Source organism: Setaria viridis, chromosome 2 (assembly GCF_005286985.2).
Source record: "Setaria viridis chromosome 2, Setaria_viridis_v4.0, whole genome shotgun sequence".
Classification (NCBI taxonomy): Eukaryota; Viridiplantae; Streptophyta; class Magnoliopsida; order Poales; family Poaceae; genus Setaria; species Setaria viridis.
The window spans coordinates 2519872-2538075 of record NC_048264.2 but is presented as its reverse complement, the minus strand read 5'-3'; the positions used below and the strand labels follow the sequence as shown (position 1 = coordinate 2538075).

At 47.7% G+C, this 18204-nt stretch overlaps 2 protein-coding genes across 2 annotated transcripts; one reads left to right on the top strand and one right to left on the bottom strand.

Annotated features, from left to right (window-relative positions):
- Positions 1-5311: 5311 nt before the first annotated feature.
- Positions 5312-13394, bottom strand: LOC117846522 (protein ESSENTIAL FOR POTEXVIRUS ACCUMULATION 1). The gene is made up of 10 exons (XM_034727724.2): positions 13224-13394; positions 12226-12293; positions 11131-12054; positions 10968-11049; positions 10798-10863; positions 9724-10374; positions 7021-9604; positions 6284-6447; positions 6152-6211; positions 5312-6051 (listed from the first exon to the last, which is right to left on the bottom strand). Exons 1-10 carry the CDS (start codon positions 13306-13308, stop codon positions 5684-5686), a joined length of 5052 nt encoding a protein of 1683 aa, XP_034583615.1. The 5' UTR covers positions 13309-13394; the 3' UTR covers positions 5312-5683.
- A 1741-nt stretch (positions 13395-15135) lies between these two features.
- On the top strand, positions 15136-17800 carry LOC117846054 (proline-rich receptor-like protein kinase PERK4). Its single transcript, XM_034727154.2, has 7 exons — positions 15136-15793; positions 15836-16585; positions 16675-16745; positions 16829-16905; positions 17010-17154; positions 17233-17394; positions 17497-17800. Exons 1-7 carry the CDS (start codon positions 15658-15660, stop codon positions 17785-17787), a joined length of 1632 nt encoding a protein of 543 aa, XP_034583045.2. The 5' UTR covers positions 15136-15657; the 3' UTR covers positions 17788-17800.
- The last annotated feature ends 404 nt before the right edge of the window (positions 17801-18204 follow it).

Below are 18204 nucleotides of genomic sequence, written 5' to 3'. Positions count from 1 at the left end.
TTTTACGTAATCATATGTAATTCCGTTTCTCTCTTTGGAAGGCGTATTCTGAAATCTCCAACACGAGTCGGAGAGAACACGGCCTCTCAGATTATGGAACCCGAGCAGAGCGGATTCGAGTCCAACTCGGCGCCCAGCCGCCCAAGACGCCGCCGCCCGATCAATATATATCCGGGGACGCGCAAATAGCGATCGATCTTACAGAAGCGAAGAAATTCAAGAAGCGATCATGGCCGACGGCGACGAGTGGATTTACGTCCTCTCACGCCAGGAGGCGGTGGCGGAGGCAGAGGCGGCAGTCGCCGCCGACGCCATTGCCGCCGCCCCTGCCGCAGGCGAGGAGAATCCATCCAAGAACGCGGGCGACGGCGGCGCCGAGGAGAGCACCGGCAACGACGCAGCACAAGCGGACGAGGACGGCGAGGAGGCGCGCTCGGACGGCGGGTCCTACGGCTCGACGGAGGTGAACGAGTACCTGGACTACATCGAGGACGTGGAGGAAGAGGACGACGCGGCCACCGGCGGGGACGCCGTCGCGGCCGCGGAGGCCCTGCGCGCCCTCGCGATCGGCGAGGCCGCCCCTGGCGCCGCGGTGAGCCGTGTTGCCTCCGGCGGCGGCGACCGCGGGAAGGCCGCCGTCGTGGAGAACCCCTACTACGACTGCTACGGCGGCGGCCCCACGGACGCCGAGGCGTACTACGGCGGCGGCCAGGACTACGGCTACGGCTACGGCTATGAATACGGCTACGTAACCGGCACAAGCTCGGTCTCGGGCTCAGGCTCAGGCTCCGCTTCTCGCGGCTACGAACCCGGCTCGGGTTCCGGCTCTGGGTCGGGCTCCGCTTCTCGCGGCTACTACGGCTCCGGCTACGATGATGACGGATACGGCACCGGCGGCTACGGCTACAACAGGTACGGCTACGGTGGCGACGCGTATGGCTACGCGCCTGGCTACGGCTACGGCTACGGCTACGGCGATGCATACGGCTACGGCTACGGCGATGCATACGGATACGGCTACGGCGATGCATACGGCTACGGCTACAGCGATGCATACGGATACGGCTACGGCTACGGCGGCTACGCATACGACCCGAGGTCGGTGCTGTACAGGGCGCCGCCTGCCTACGGCGGCATGCCCTACTACCCGTCAAACCCGTACATGTACCCGGTCCAGGGGGCACGATACGCGCCGCCGTCCCGCCGCCACCCTCCGCGCGCCAGCGAGCCGCTGGCCGTTGGTCCGCCGCAGCCGGACCCCTCGGCGAGCATCTAAATACATCGATAGCATATGTAGGATCGTGACTTGTGCCCGGAGATCGGATGCGTCGAGTTTTGCCGGGCAGTTGAAGGCTAGCTGCACGCTGCAGTGTTAGTGTTAGTTTTTTTGTTTTAAGCAAAGTTACGGGGTGTTTGGATACCCCGCTAATTAGCTCGTGATTTGATAGATTCGTCTCGCGAATTAGACTCCATCTGTGCAATTAGTTTTGTAATTAGCTCATGTTTAGTCCTCCTAATTAGCATCTGAACATTCCATGTGATCCTGCTAAAGTTTAGCAACTCGTATCAAACACCTCCTTAGTGTTACTGTGTTAGATTGGTTCTGTAATCTCAGTTGGCTCAGTTAAGCCTATACATACGGATGATGGCCTTATCGTGCGCTCAAATATCTCTGTCCAGTCTTTCAATCCCAGAGGAAGCCTTTGATACACGTGTAATTGTTCAGATTTGAAATCTTGTTCTATGGCAGAGGGGTTTCTATCAAGTAACTTGTTCATTTCTTACGGCTAATACCTCCAGCGCGTGGATCCAAATTTTTTCACATGGCTTTTCACAAGGAAAAAAACGCACACGCGCATGGACGTGGCTTAAGCACCCCATACCGTAACCTCCTACAGTCCTGCTCCCTCCGTTCGTAATTTTCTAGATACATCGCTAATATGTTTAAATTACATAGAAAAACAATATATCTAGAAACATAAGTAAAAAGTGAGGTATTTAAAAATATCAAATTTCTTATAATTTGGAACAAAATCGGTATATATGAAGACAATGCTAGTGCGATGGTGGTTCAATCCGTGTTAGATATATAACAAAGGTACCCTGCATTGAAGTATAGTTATTAGGATCGGACCCGTCATCAAACCGGTGAGAGCATCGGTTCAATAGTGCATTGATCCAATTGTTATGAACCGGTTGAACCGCGCTCCAATAACTTTGAACCGTTGATATGAACCGGCCATAAATATTTTGAACCGGTCATATATGAGTGATAATTAACAATATATATCATAATAACATAGTTGATCATGGGAAAAAATATGCTCTTAAATAAAGTTGCAATCCAAGTTCAAGTATTCAGAAATATTATCATGAAAGTTTGCAGGCACATATACCATTCATCATTTAATGCATATCTCACGGACATGTCAAATATGCATTTCTCATGGACATGTTGAGCATTGATTTCCTACTCAGTAAGTCAGTATCCTACATTCCTACTCCGTGCTTCAGTAGCAGTCTGAACTCTAACCACTACTTATTGAGATTGAGACACACAATTTCGATTCTTTAAATCTGTGAAGTCTGAAAGTCTTCTAAGAAGCAAAGGAAATTGGCGCTGCCCATGTATGGAGTACAAGTACAGACTGAGTGATTGGAATTGGAGTGTAGAACTCTAGAATCCGGATACTGACCGCCGTTAGCCTTGTCGTCGTCGTGTTGGCTGTTGCTTGCTCACGGAGCGCCAGGCAAGAAGCAGCGTCGGCGACGAGGACGAGCCGACGAGGTGGTGGAGGACTGGAACTACTCAGTGCTCATTGGTGAAGGCATGGAGGTGGAGCACCCCGCCGGCCACCGCTGCCCGCCGAACCCCGCGGCTGCCAGCCTCCGCAGCCGCCGCCGCTTGCCGCCCGCCGCAGCACACTGGCACCCGCGGCAGCCGCTGCCCGCCGGTGAAGACCGAGCAAGGGACGAGCCAACCTGATGGAGCGGCAGCCTCCAGGCTCCGGCGACAGTCGCCGCCGACAGCACATCCAGGAGCAGATGCGCCGGCGACGCTTTTCGCGTGTAGAAGATGCATAATCGTGAAAAGAACTCAGGCTTTCCACTTATACCCCTAAGTGGATAAGGTTGCACCGAAGCGAGGGAGGGGTACAATTGGTAAAAGTCAAAACCTGTCCGGTTTGCATGGAACCGGCCGGTCCAACGGTTTCGAAAAAACCAGCCGGTTCATCCAATTTTTACGGTTGCATGGACGGTCTTTTAAGCGAACCGGACCGTTGGAGGCTCTGATTCGCTCTTTTACCGGTCGATCAGGCGATTCGGTCCGATCCTAATAACTATGCATCGGAGTAGCTCAAACACGGTCAATGGCTCATTAGAAACTAAAAAATTTGGACAAATTTGAACTCGGAACAAATAGGTATGGATCACCAAATTACAAAAGTTTAAATGACGGATTTTTTTCTTTGAAACGAAGTAACTTTTTTTTTAAGGAATGAGAGGAAGTTAATGAATGGTAGTGGGGCGAGACATGCTTCACGAGACATGCTTCGGGCCATCCCTTACTCAGTCTCCCCCTCCTCCGTTGATGATGATAAGGCTTTCTTGTTCCACCGTGACTATACGTCGCGTACGTGACAGATTCTCCATCTGTCGCCTTCTACGGCTCCGTGAGTGGGTTTTGCGGACGGTCCAGGTAGCATGACAATGCATTGAAAAAGAAGATAAACCGTGCATGCATGCAATAGAGGATGAAATTGATAACATCACCCCATATGCAAAAAAATTTCAATCTAAAAAAAATCTATAGATGTTAAACCATGCATTTAAATTAAATTCCGATTCCACCAATGGGTTTATTACATCAAGATCCTCAAAATAAAACCCGACTTGACTATGTTTCGATGAAATATTTTAAAAAATATTTTTATAATACTCAATATTAATTTTCATTGCAGCAAATAAATACTTCAAAACCTAGAACAAATAATTGCATCATGCGAACAAAAAAATAACATGGTAAACAAATGATTATAAGGAGCGAATAAAATATTGAACAAGAGTGACTATTACGAATAGAAAGGTTGTACGATGCAAATAAAAAAGACGTACAAATAATAGTATAATGCAAACAAAAGTGACATATAAAATTATATATTTTTTTTAATTTCACCCTTATAACTCTTATTTATTAATTTATATTTATATTTTCCTTTGTATTTCATTTTTATTTTTATTCTTGTATCAAAATAATTTATTTGTAACGTGGATGTATCTGTTCGCCATATAAAATTATTTATTCACGTGTTTATGCATTTCATTCTTAATATTATAATATTTGCTCGCTTTATATAATGAATTGTTCGACAGTAAAAATAATTTGTTCGTGATGTTATATATTTTGTTGTCGTTATTCATCTGTAATAATTAGTTTGCATGTGATTCTAGTTATTTAGACCGATTTGTTCTAAATTATTTGTTTGGCTTTGTAGATTAAGTTGTTCGATGATGTGGATTTATTTATTCACAATGATTGTTTTTTTTCCTACACAATCAAATGTTCGTGTACCATTTTTTGTTCATCATGTTTAATTTTTTGTTTGTAGGAAATAGTAATTTGTTCGTGATGTTCAAGTATTTGTTCGCATTAGTTAGAACTAATTAATCTGTATGTTAAAAAATATTTTTAAAAAAATATTATCCAAACATAGTCAAGTGGGGTCTTTGTTTTGAAGATCTCGTCGTAATAAATATGATGGTGTAACTAAAATTTAATTTGAATGTTCGTTCAGAAGTTATAACTTTTTTTAATTTTTAAATTTGCATGTACGTGGGTCAATCGTCATTTTTGTCTTCGCCACCACGTGCAGCTGCAGGTTTGTCGCCCATCTTGTTCTTATCTCCGGGGGATCTGTTTTCGATTTCGATGTGGTTATCTGTTATCTCCATGATCACGGGTATGGATGATGATGCCATGATGTGCCAGCTGCACCTCGCGTAGATAAGGGTCTTGTTTAACCTCGTTATAGCACTGTAGCGGCTGTACGTTACGGTCTAGCTGCTATGTTACAATTTATAACCACTCAAAAACACCAGACAGGCTTAACAAATATCATAAAAGTGATTTAGAGACCATAGTACGACTTTAAGCTTAGCTGATTACTGATTCATCTGCTTGGCTCGTACCTTTGGCCATTTGTAACTACTGAGTTTAACAACATAAACACAGGATATACTGCCAAATATCACATACGCACATATTGCAAGCGGATAAAGATAACCCATCTTGGTGGAACGAACCACAACATCAACAAACAGAAACCATCTTGGTTCTTCTCAGGTAAGTTTCCATTGAGAATAAAATCTTCTGTCTGGTACACGAACCTAAGAATAAAGGTAAGTTCCAACAAAATGTTACAGGAACCCAAAATCACCACCACATGACCCTGAATGTAAGCCCAGTCCACACCTCCAAGCAAAAACGAGTCAAAATACTGCTCCATTGCAGAGCACTCACCAGGACACGCTAACTTCTCATCCCATGAGAGCAAAAACACGGCAACGCCGAAGCATGTCACCGGAGGGTCAGGTAAACTATCGTATGTACACAAGTCATGCGGTGATGGATGTCCCGGGAAACAAAAGCATGTATGTACATGATGCCATCGCCCAGAACCTCCTATTCGACATTCTGGATCTCACCCATCATAATACGGTTGCTCACCACATTGAACCCCAAAACTGCGGCGCTCACCTTCTTCCCCTTCTTGCCTTTCTTCTTCCCTCCACCGTCCAGCTCCATGTCCACGCTCGTACCTCCTCTGGCTGCAGTTGCAGGGTTTGCCCGTGCTGCACCGTCACCGCGGGTACCACGCGTGCTGGGAGCTTGGAAGGCCATGTCGATCACCTCAGATGACAGGAAGGCCTTGTAGTTGAGGAACTTGTCGATGAACTGATGGTTGCGGTCGAGAGAACCAATGTTCTCCCGAAGGAGTGTTTCTGCCTCAACAGTTGATTGTTTTATGCAGAACTCGAGGAAGCTTATGTCTGAAAGTGGGAAAGTATAACGAACTTAACAGAAGTACAGCACGAAGACAAAAGATTGATGAGTTGAAACTTGGAGCAGGAGCTAAAGGCAGTTCAATACCATTTGTTCCAGTGAGCCTGACCCATTCGCCCTCGCACCAATCACGGAAGTCCATTGCCTCTGCAGATAACAGGCTTTAGAACTTAAACGCAAAGATACTTCACAAACATGAGTAAAAATCTGCAACACTACCTGTCTGCTTGTTTGAAGCTTCTGCTTTCCCTTTCCCAGATTGGTTGGCAGGAGCAGCAGAAGAAACCGGCAACCTGCCTGCCTGAGACTTTTGACGATTCGCTGGAGATTGATCCTTCATCACGGAACTCCTGCTCTGACTTGAAAGAGTTGGAAACTCCGTCCTGGTTAAGATATTAAAATAAAACATAAACAACTTAAGAAAGCCTACTGCACAACAGATAAGTAGTTAAGTTCTCATGAAACACAAAATCATATTTCAAGTCACTAATTGTCAGCAAAATGCAAGTCATAATACTCAATACCTAGTACCAAAAACAATTATAGTTTTGCTAATTAGTCAAGCAAAGTACCATCTCTAGAATCCAATCATATGGCATTGCCAGGGAAGGGGAACAACAATAACGAATAAGTTCCTTAACTTGAAGCATATGCAAAATCTCTATTATCCAGATTCGTATATTCCTCCCTTGTGAGAATCTAATGAAAATAGCTACTAGAGGGGATCTTATCTCAAACAAACTAGATAAAAAAACAGGTGAGGCTTTAATTTTGCTTTTTGTATAGATTTTTGCAAAAACTTCATTAAGTCTGAAGTTCAATCATAATATGTTAATTTAGCTTATCAATGAATTTTTCTAATGTTTTGTAAGCTTAAAATCCAGGATAAATTATGCAATAACATCTAAAAAGCAACAAAAAATAAAATCGATTGTAAAAGCCACTGCAAGACATACTGCCTCTTATCTTGTTTGGAGTGCTCAGAAGGGCCCCAAAACAAATCGTCTTCAGCACTTGACTTGGAACGACCGGGAGTATTGGAACTCATTTGGACAGGGGCAACTGCCTTTGATGGAGATGATCCAGAAGCTTGCCAGGAAGAAGCATTCCCATGATTTTTTTGGTTCATGGCGACCTTTGCTGGAATTGGCGAGGGTGCTTGTTGCTGCATAGCAGCGGACCTCCTCTCTTGCTCTCTCTGAATATCTCTCAACGACAAAGGTTTCTGCACCTTTGCAGAGTCATTAGACCATGCTGGAGCAGGCACGGAGCTCGCTTGATCACTCTTCCAAAGAACGAAATCTCCAAAGGATGGACCACTTGGTGGAGCTGGCAATATTTCTGACTCCTGTTGTGCTTGCTTGGCTGCCTTCCCCTTCTCAGTAGGCATGGAAATAGCTGATGGGTCAAAGGAACCAACAGGTGATGGAGCTTTCACAGTAGAAGCCTTTGTTTTTGTTGCCTTCTTTTTATTCTTCTTGTCCTTAGCCTCAATGAAGTCGTTGTCATCAAGAGCAGGAGCATCAGACTGAGCAGGAGCAGGTGACAGAGGAGGAAAAAATGCATCATTGGCATTACCTATATTCTCATTATCTGCAATGCTTGACCTTGCCAAAACTTCTTCTGCCAGCAAGTCATGCAACTGGCTTCGTTTATTTCTTTCACCAGCAGTTTCCATGCCTCCCAATGATTTACTTGAACCCCCATAATGTTGCTCAGAAGATGTTGCCATGCCATTCCAAGGAATTGAAGGTATTGAAGCTGCTGGCTTAGCACTTTCCATAGCTAATCCTTTCTGTGCGCGCTGTTGTTCCTCAGCTTGAATTTCCAGAAGTGATTTGGGCCTGAGTCCCTGGGTAGGTTGTTTCCATGCACGCTGGTTTGCTGCTGTATGAGGATCAGATGATAGAGAACTAAATTCTGATTCAGCTTTGTTAGTGTCATATTCCTCATTTTGCACGCTGGCAGGTGCACCCCAAAACAGTTCTTCTGTATCATCTGGTAAATCATGCTTATTTCCACCAAGTTCAGAAGGGTCAACCTCAGCTTCGTGCCTTGGTTGCTGGGAAGAAACCGCCTTTGATGCTCCTTTGCTAGCATCTGCAGCAGCCTGCTTTTTCTTTTGCTTCTTTTTCTTTTCTGATTTCTTTGTCTCCTGTGCATCAGTAACTTTAACTTCAGTTGCCACAGCTGTCGCGATGTCAGAAGAGGTATTTTCTGAAGAAAGCTTCATTTCTTGGACTTGTCTGGAAATATTAGATAATGCATTTTCTGCCTTTGGTGCATGTGAGTCCTTAGCTTCATTGGAAGCACGACCTGGGACAACAGTAGATCCAGAATCCAAAACCTTTTCAGACATTTCGGTTTTTGCTGCTCCAGGGCCCATTTCACGAGATTTAACATCCTCGTTCCTAACTGCAACTTCCGTCATCTTTGAGTTTACCACATTTGATTTCAATTGTGCATCGTCATTTGCAAAACCTTCCAGCATCTGAGGACGAGAGTAGTGTTCTTTCGAAAGTGCACCCACAGCAATTTCATGGGGCATCGGCAGTGTAGTTACAGAGCTTTGAGATAAAGCTACACCATCCATATCCCTCATATTCATATTTGACTGACTAGGTTGTTGCCCCACCTGCATGCCATGGACAGGCAACTTTCGGTCAACTTCAATAGCCTCTGGCATTCTTCTAAGACCAAGATTCATAGCATCACCAGATGGAAGAGAAGCATGCTTCAATCCAAAAGAATCATCAATCTGCTGATTGGGATGTCCATGAGGTGCCATATGAGAAAGTAGTTGTTGCTGCTGCAACAATAACTTCTGTTGCTGCTCAAGCTGCAGCTGTTGCAATTGTTGTTGTTGCTGCTGCTGCTGCTGCTTGAGCAATAACATCTTGTCCAACATAGAGAGTTGAGGCTGAGGCGTCAAAGGTGTCTGTGATTGCAACTGCAGTTGTGACAATAGATACTGCTGCTGAAGCATATTTACGAGCTGTGGATCTTGAGATATCTCAGCAAGCTTCTCAGGTGGCAAATGAGCCAAAGCTGGTCGGGTTTGTGGCATGAAGCTGTGCTGTTGAACACCCATACCGATGTTCTGGGAGTTCTGCAGATCTTGACGCATGTTAAGCGCCCCTTGAGCGAGGTCTACACCATGCATGTTAGGATTAACATTTCTTACTTCAGGGTAGTTGGACCATAGCGGCAATCCAGAATTACCAGTAGGCACTTGAGGCTTCTCCTTTGATTGCAGCATGGCAAGCAAATCAACATTCTGAGATTGCAAAGATTGGCGAGACGGATCAGCCATCTGAGGAAGCAATTTAGAATGTAGGATAGATGCTTCTGGGGCTATATCCTTGTTAGGTGCTTGTGATATTGGAACAGCATCTCCTGACCAATAGGGAACAGGGTTTTGCAAAGAATTTTGCTTCTCCAACAGTCCTTTCTGTGCCAAAAGATAATTCATATTGATCCCACCCTCGCCTCCGCCCACAGAAATGTTGCCAAAGCTACTACTGCCAAGTTCATTCATACCTGGTTCAGAAGAAAACAGTGTAAGACAAGGACACATGCATGACAGGTAGCAAAGAAGGTTAGGACAAATAAATATGGAATGCAATAAGCACAGATAGAAATTCTAAATAGTAACCAACCTCGAGTAATAGAGATGGTGTCTGCAGAAGGATTGCGCACAGTATTAGACATAAGTGACTCTAGGAAACGATTCTGAGCCTCAACAGCAGTATCTTTCCTACTTGACCCACTGTCAAACATTCCAATGCCAGCTGATCCTGCTTGCATGCTAGTGGAGCTGATGAACTTTCCTGCAGGTTGAGTCTCCTGAACTAGCATATCACTTGACTTTGAAGTGGCAAACCCTGGTGGTGGCCTCTTTGCTCGAAGGTGAGGCATAACATCCCCAAGCATTAAGAAAGGAATATCAGGGGGTGCATTCACAACACGAACCAGCAAATCAATACCAAAATAACCAGCCTCAAACCAGCCAATAATGTCAGCACCAGAAAAGGGGCCTTGAATTTGACCCTGTGGATCTTTATAGAATAGAGAAAGGCTTTCTGGATTAGGATGAGGCTGAACCATACTGGCAAAGTCATCAACACCTGGCATGCCAACAGTTTTAGTTTCTTGATTCAAGAAATTGGGCATTTGGTGCCCAACAAACTCAGAAGATGGTCCAAGTCGATGTTCTCCAACAAACTGAGATCTTTGTGGAACAACATAAGTAGACGTTCCAGGCCGCAATGACTCCCCTCTAGCTGGCAAATCAGCATTCCCAGGAACACCTATTAAAGGTAAAGCAGCTTTAAGGGGTGGAGAACAAGTTACAAGCTTCAAATTACATCCCAAATATGCTACAGGAAACAAAACAAAGGAGTCCTCCAGTATGTCCATGTGATTTTGAAGCCACTGCATACCAATTTGAATGTTGTTTTCCTATTAAATGATATTCTAATTTTCCTTTTATGTGTAAGGGCCTTACATGTGACTTGATATCATAGAGCCAAATATCATACTAGCAACATTGAAAAGCATATGATCAAGACATGAATGGTCCTCAAGATTATGAGATACCGTTTGACAAACAATAAACATATGCATGGATGATGAGATGATCCTCTCTACATGATCACTTTAAGTTTGTTCAACCATGTAAGATGCTGTAAACAACAAAATTGTGTAAACTGCAAACCAAGTTAGGTAGGTACCCCTGACACTTCCAAAAGTTTCCCCTTTATAATCTTCTATGCCTCCTTGCTGATCTTCTCTACCAGCTGGAGAAATTTAGAAGAGCATTCAGTGAGAAAATATACAATATATCTAAGGTCAGCACATCAAAACAAAATAAGTAAACCATTTCTCAATGAATTATAATTACCTTTTCCAACAGAACCATCCTTGGTAGCCTGATGAACACCACTGTTTACAATATCCCCTTTGTCGATTGCTTTTAGAATGGCCTTAAAATACAATTCAACAGTGAGATAAGGATATACTAGCACCATGAAAATAATACTTGAGAAAAAAAATAGCATAATTACCGCTTCTTCAGCAATAGGTGCAGATAATGCTAAAGGTTCCAAAGCATTTTCTTGCAAGAACACAGAGACTTCCTCAAAACAATCAACAGGAATCTTAAAGTCAGTGACATCACAACTTCTGTATATGTCAAGCAATTTCATCCTACTATATTTGAATGCAGAGCGATCTCCTGATGGACCACCAGGTCTGTCAGAAAGTAAACCAAGTTGGAATGGTCGTGAAGATCCACTACTGATTGCATTTGTACCAGATGTAAACTTTCCACGACTTGGAAAATTTGCAAAATCATTGTCTGGCTTCCCTCTACCATATCCATAAGTAGCGGATGACTTCTGTGGAGTCTGAGAGGGATGATGAGACAAATCTCCTCGCCCACGGCCCACAGGATAACTAGATTTCCATGAACGAGAGACATTGTCATCCCGTTCAGTATCCTTTTCATGATTGTTTCCATCCTTCCCATGTGCAGTAAAGTGAGAGAAACCTTTTTCACGGGAAGCATCACCCTCTTTGCCTGAATCACCCCACCTATCACGCCAATTTTCAGACTCCTTATCATTGGAACCCCAACGTGCAGTCCACTTATTCTCACGGCGTTGCTCATAGTTGCCTTCCTTATTATTGGAATCACCCCAGCGCTCCTGTGGAGCACGACGACTATCCACAGAATACTTGGAGGTGTCATCTGACCATTTTTCCACTTTGCGTGGATCACCATGTTCCTTGTCCGTCTCCCTCCAGCGACTCCACCGATGGGTTGAATTTGGTTCCCTTTCATCGTCACGCCAGCGGTCACGTCGCCCAGTTTCACCATCAAGCACAGAAGCCCTGAAAACATCCTTTTTCTTTGCACTGTAGCCCGGGTCTTCACCACTTCCTGATGTCTTTGAAACATCTGAGCGGACACCCTGTGAAGTGGGATCCTGGAACAAACAAAATAATCATATAAATCTGAACCATAAACAAGAAAATACTGAGGTAGACAAATATACACCAATAGAGTGCTCTATTACTGCAATCACCATATAGGGAATTAATACTATGGTTTCCAGCTGCTCAGATCTAGCTACTTGCCTAGCTACTTAAGGACTCACCTTGTTTTCTGCCACCTTCATAAGCCACTGAGGAGAAAGGGGTATTTCAGTATCCAGGCCTTGCTTCTCTGCAACAACCAAAAGTCACCATCAATATGACAGGTAACATGCTATTCTATAAAGATAACGTGCAAGGACAGAAGGCAATATTCACAGTTTGTTATTACTGACGCAAGCTTCATCTATTCTAAGTCTCAAACGGTCACATTCATTAAACAAAAGAACTGTTCAATAGTCATACAAGAGAAACATGCAGATGCAGGTGATTTTGAAGTATAACCGAGATGAAAGTAATAACACCATAGATCGCGTAAGTAATTCAAATAAATTTCTCGAGAAATCTAATTAACTCCTGTGCAGATCAAAAAGACAATCAATACCAAAATCTGCCACAGATGTAGTACCCCTACATAAAGCTATAGTGAACACGGTATTTCTGAGCCAACAGAGTTGATCCATTGGTTTTCAAATACATTTGAAGACTATAAGAATAATAAAGACATGCATCGCCATCGCCACAATCATAACTTCTACATGAAAGCAGCCATACATGTGACTGCAACCGCAACAACAAATCAACACAAAACAAAAGGGATCTCTTCAAGTCTCGACAACAAACTCTGAACACTATAACTGACCGTAACTAATCCAATCAGTCAATCAGCCGCCCCAAAATAGAAACAATAGACAACCTGACCATTGCATCCAACCCACCCAAATCGAAGCCGAACGTACTTGACTACCCCAGCATCTCCCTCAAACACATCTGAAAAACCTGGCGCCACAGCATGCGCCAGTGACCCAAAAACGAACCCTGCACCGGCGACAACTGAACGAAAGCCCACAGCGGCAGCACCACCAAACGCCCGCCCAAAACCCCGCAAAACCTAGAACCTACGGCGTGGATCGAACGCCCAGACGAATTCCAAATCGGAACAACCCGAGCGTCGGGGCTGAGCTAGGGTTTCGTGTGGATCGAGAAGGGGAGGAGCGGTTACCTCTGGCGATCTGGGGCGGTGGAGGGGCGTCGACGGCGAGGCGGCGGCGGAGGTCGGCATTGGCGCGGTCCGGAGTGGCGTCCATGGGCGGCGGCGGCGGCGGCGGCGGCGGCGAAAACCCTAGAGCTGCTGATTGGGGAGGTTTGGGAGCGGAGGAGCGGAAGCGAGCGAAGGGGGAGGTGGGGCGGCTTCCGGCCGGATAAAAAACCAGTTGGAGGCACACGGCGCACGCTTCCCCGAGGAGGACTCTTTTGCGTCCAACCCCCTTGATTTTGCGTGTATTCTATGAGAAATTGGGCATATAGTTTTCACATCCTTTGTGGTACTAAATACGCCTTACAACGCTATTCTGTTTATGAGTGTCAATGGCACAGGTACAATATACGTATATATTAAAGGTGCCATTGAAATTGTTGCCAGGTATTAATGCATTTTGAGCTAAAAAGATATACGTATTAGCGGGTGTATCCAACTTAGTATTCTCGCGTGTAGGCTTAAAAAACATAGAAAAAACTATGAGATATAGATGTTGATGATCGTATACAATATACATATATGTTGAAGGTGTTACTAAATTTGGTGTTATGTATTAATGCCTTTGGAGTAAAAAGATATGCATATCGATAGGTGTATCCAACTTGATATTCTCACATGTGAGCTTTAAAAAGCCTAGATAAAAGCCAAGAGATACAGGTGCCGATGACCGATATACAATATACGTATATGTTGAAGGTGTTACTAAAATTTTTGGCACGTATTTAATACCTTTTGAGCCCAGAGATATGCGTATCAATGGGTGTATCCAGCTTAATATCTTGCGTGCGAGCTTCAAAATGCATAGAAAACAAGCTATGAGATTTGATTGCCTATGACTCATACACAATATACGTATATATTGAAGGTGTTACTAAAATTACTGGCATGTATTAATGCCTCTTGAGCCAGTAGATATGCGTATCGATGGGTGTATCCAGCTCAATATTCTTGCGTGTGGGCTTCAAAAAGCACGTAAGAAAAGCCAAGCAATATTAGTGTCGATGACCTTTTAGCTAAGAGATATGTGTATTGGCGGGTGTACCCAACTTCAGTATTCTCATGTGTGGGCTTTTGAAAGCATGGGGAAAAGCCCAACTATCGTCCAACCAAAAGGAAAGTCCATGTGGAACTGAGTATTCTACTACCCGCTCACGTTAATCAACGGCCCATACAAAAATTCATCTATATGGGAAGCCCAACTTATGCGCGCAAGTGAACCTTTTGACTCTAACAACAAGTGGTAACATCTCAAGCCGTTCAAGTGGGCTATCGATCTTTCCACCATCCTACAGACACTAAGCAACAACCCATAGACTTATACCCTAACCAAGTTTATGGAAGGCCCAAGTTATATACTTATATACAACCGCCACCACCCCCGTATTGAGACTTCTTCGTTTGATTTTGGCCGTCCTCTGGTTGATTCGCAATGCTAGAAAACTCTTGAGTTCCTCTCCTTTTCCATGTGATTAAAAGGACGAGGCTCCTAATGGCGAAAAAATAAAAACCCCTCTGCACATAATAGTTATCAGCCTCAAGGGTCTATCTGCAATTTGGTGGCCCCCCGCGATGCAGGGATTCTTTGCCGGTTGGCACACGGCCGGTCAGATTCCAACGATTGCAGTTACCGCTTCCCAAAAATGAACGCCGGTCGGTCGGGGACAAAAATAGCACCTGCTCGCGGCACACCCTGACGAATCCGCTACAGTGTTGATGAGATGAGCTCTAGTATCTATCCGATCCGCGCCACATTTGCAAAGTGCTAGCTGACCAACCCCCGAAACGAACAGCAATCTTGTCCGCACGCCAGGCGCATGCAACACAGACGGCAGAAAGGAGGAGGGAAATCCTGTGAGGCCGTGCAAGAATAGCAAGCGGGGAGGTGGGTGACGTCCCGTCCCGCCCTGGCTTGGACGCCTCCGGGTGGCCGCTGGTTTGCTGGCTGGCCGGCCTCGGGGAGAACCGAGGGCCGCCACGCCCGTGGCCGCGCTCTCGTCGTCCCCCCTGCTTCCTCCTCGTAAGGTATCGGAGGGGCATGCGCGAGCCGGCGACGTGTTGGCCACGAGTGCTTCTGACCCCGTCGGCGACGAGGCTCTTTGCCTTCCCTCCGGATTCGATCCATCGTTTGCTCGTTGAGCTTTGCGCAGCCATTCGAGTGCGGCCTTCGGATACAAACAGCTTCAACCTGTAGGTTCGTGCGTAGTTTGGACATCGTTACAAATTTAATCTGTTCCGTTCATTTGAGGACAATTACCAGCTTGTCGAATTTGGTGTGCTCTTCTAAAGGCAAGATGCAATTCGTTCCTCTCAATGTTTTGATTCTCCAAGCAGATTATCCACACCGCCAGGCCGAGAGAAATCGCGAGGATCAGAGTCCCCAAATCGTCCAATCCTCACCATGTCTTCCAATCGAGCGCCCTCGCCGGCGACCACCTCCTCGCCGCCGTCGACGTCCGCGTCCCCATCGCCAACAATGCTCCATTTCCCCTCGCCGTCGCACGCCGCGAGGCGCCTGTCGACGCAGAGCGCGCACGGCGGCAGCCACAAGTCCCCTGCTTCGGGGCACGGGGCGGCAGGAGGGGGCCTCGCGGTGACGCCGCAGATCCTCGCCGGCGCCGTCGGGGCGGTGCTGCTCCTCTTCGGCCTCGTCGCGGCCTGCTGCTGCTGCTGCTGCTGCAGGGGCCGGAAGCGGAGGAACGCGGCGGCGCGGCCGGCGCCTCACAAGGGCATGATGTTCTACGCCGACTCCTCCGGCTTCAAAGGCAACAGCACGTCGGGGTACTACTGCCCGCCCCCCGGCGGCGCGCGGCCGTCGCCGTGGACGCAGAACCAGGTGGGCCCGGCGCCGCCGGCGGGCACGAGCTCGACCGGCGGGCTGATGCTACCGCCCATGCCGCCGCCGCCGCTGCCGATGCCGGCGGGGCTGGACACGGCGGCGTTCAGCTACGAGGAGCTGGCGGCGGCGACGGGCGGGTTCTCGGAGGCGAACCTGCTGGGGCAGGGCGGGTTCGGGTACGTGCACCGCGGCGTGCTCCCGGGGAGCGGCAAGGAGGTGGCGGTGAAGCAGCTCAAGGCCGGCAGCGGGCAGGGCGAGCGCGAGTTCCAGGCCGAGGTCGACACCATCAGCCGCGTCCACCACCGCCACCTCGTTGCCCTCGTCGGCTACTGCATCGAAGGCGCGCGCCGGCTGCTCGTCTACGAGTTCGTGCCCAACTACACCCTCGAGCACCACCTCCATGGGAAAGGCCGGCCGGTGATGGAGTGGACGGTGCGGCTGCGCATCGCCCTCGGCGCCGCCAAGGGCCTCGCCTACCTGCACGAGGAATGTAAGAACCAATTCGTCGTCAGTGTTTTATTCAGGAATTGTGAATTGTGATGTGAATTGTGATATGGGATTTTCTTGTTTGGCATGAAGGCGATCCCAAGATCATCCACCGCGACATCAAGTCGGCCAACATTCTCCTTGACAACAACTTCGAGGCTATGGTAAGGCCATTGATCAGAGGAGCATTTGAACATTCTCCACATTTAGAGCGGATTTTCTGACGAGCTGCTGCTTGTGAGTTCAGGTTGCGGATTTCGGGCTGGCCAAGCTGACGAGCGTGAACCACACGCACGTGTCGACCCGTGTCATGGGCACGTTCGGGTACGCACCTGCAGCGACAGAGATGCTCATCTCTCTGTTCTGGGCTCTGAAAACTGCTGCAAGGAAATGAGACGAGCGCCTGATCGAGTTCTGGAACGCTGCAGGTACCTGGCGCCGGAGTACGCGTCGAGCGGGAAGCTGACGGAGAAGTCGGACGTCTTCTCCTACGGCGTGATGCTGCTGGAGCTGCTCACCGGTCGCCGCCCTGGCGACCGCTCGTCCTACGGCCAGGACGGCCTCGTCGACTGGGTGAGGAAACCTGAACACCGGCAGATCGCGCTGCCTCTGAACGCGGCTGACTGCTGCTCGTGCTGTATCTGTATGCAGGCCAGGCAGGCTCTGCCGCGCGCCCTGGGCGACGGCAACTACGACGACCTCGTCGACCCGAGGCTGGACGGCGACTTCGACAAGACGGAGGCCGCGCGCCTCGTCGCCTGCGCCGCCGCCGCCGTCCGCCACGCCGCGCGCCGCCGCCCCAAGATGAGCCAGGTGCCACTCTCACATTTGATTTGATCTCGACCGTCCCTTCCCGATCCCACGCACGAGAAGGGGACTAATAACTTGTGCGCTCGAACCGTGCGGGGGGTGCAGATCGTGATGGCGCTGCAGGGGGAGATGCCGCTGGAGGAGCTGAACGACGGCGTGCGGCCGGGGCACGGCGCCACGTTCAGCTCGAGCTCGGGGTCGGGATCGGAGTACGGGTCCGGGCACGGATCGTACACCGCGCAGATGGAGCGGATCCGGAGGGCGGCGCTGCCCAGCCCGGAGTACAGCGCGGACTACCCCGGCTCCATCCCGGAGTTCGGCCACCCGTCGCCGGCCAGCAGCGCCAGCTCCGTCGAGCGGGATGAACGGCGGCGTCATGGAGCAGGTCGCCGGTGAGTGTGATGCAGCAAGCAATATAATGGAGTGTGCGATCCCGTGCACGGTTCACAACCAGCAGGATCACGTCGATCCCATCTTGTAATGCGCCATGTGTAATGTGTTGTAACCTTTATTGCAACTCCAACAATGCAAGGTGCAGATAAAACAAGGGCCATTAGGCCATTATTAGGGATCCTTGGAAGTCTTGCCATGCCACTCTCGCTACTGTGACTTGGTGTGAGTGAGTGTGATATGGATCCTATTTAGCATCTCCATCATGGTAATTTTCGCCTCCAAACACTGGTAGAGAATTAACCTTTAGTCCCGGTTGGTAGGGTGCATATCTCTCGGATATCCATCCGGGATAAACCAACCGGGACAAAAGGGGGGGTCTTTAGTCCCGGGTATTTTAACCGGGAGTAAAGGACCCCTTTA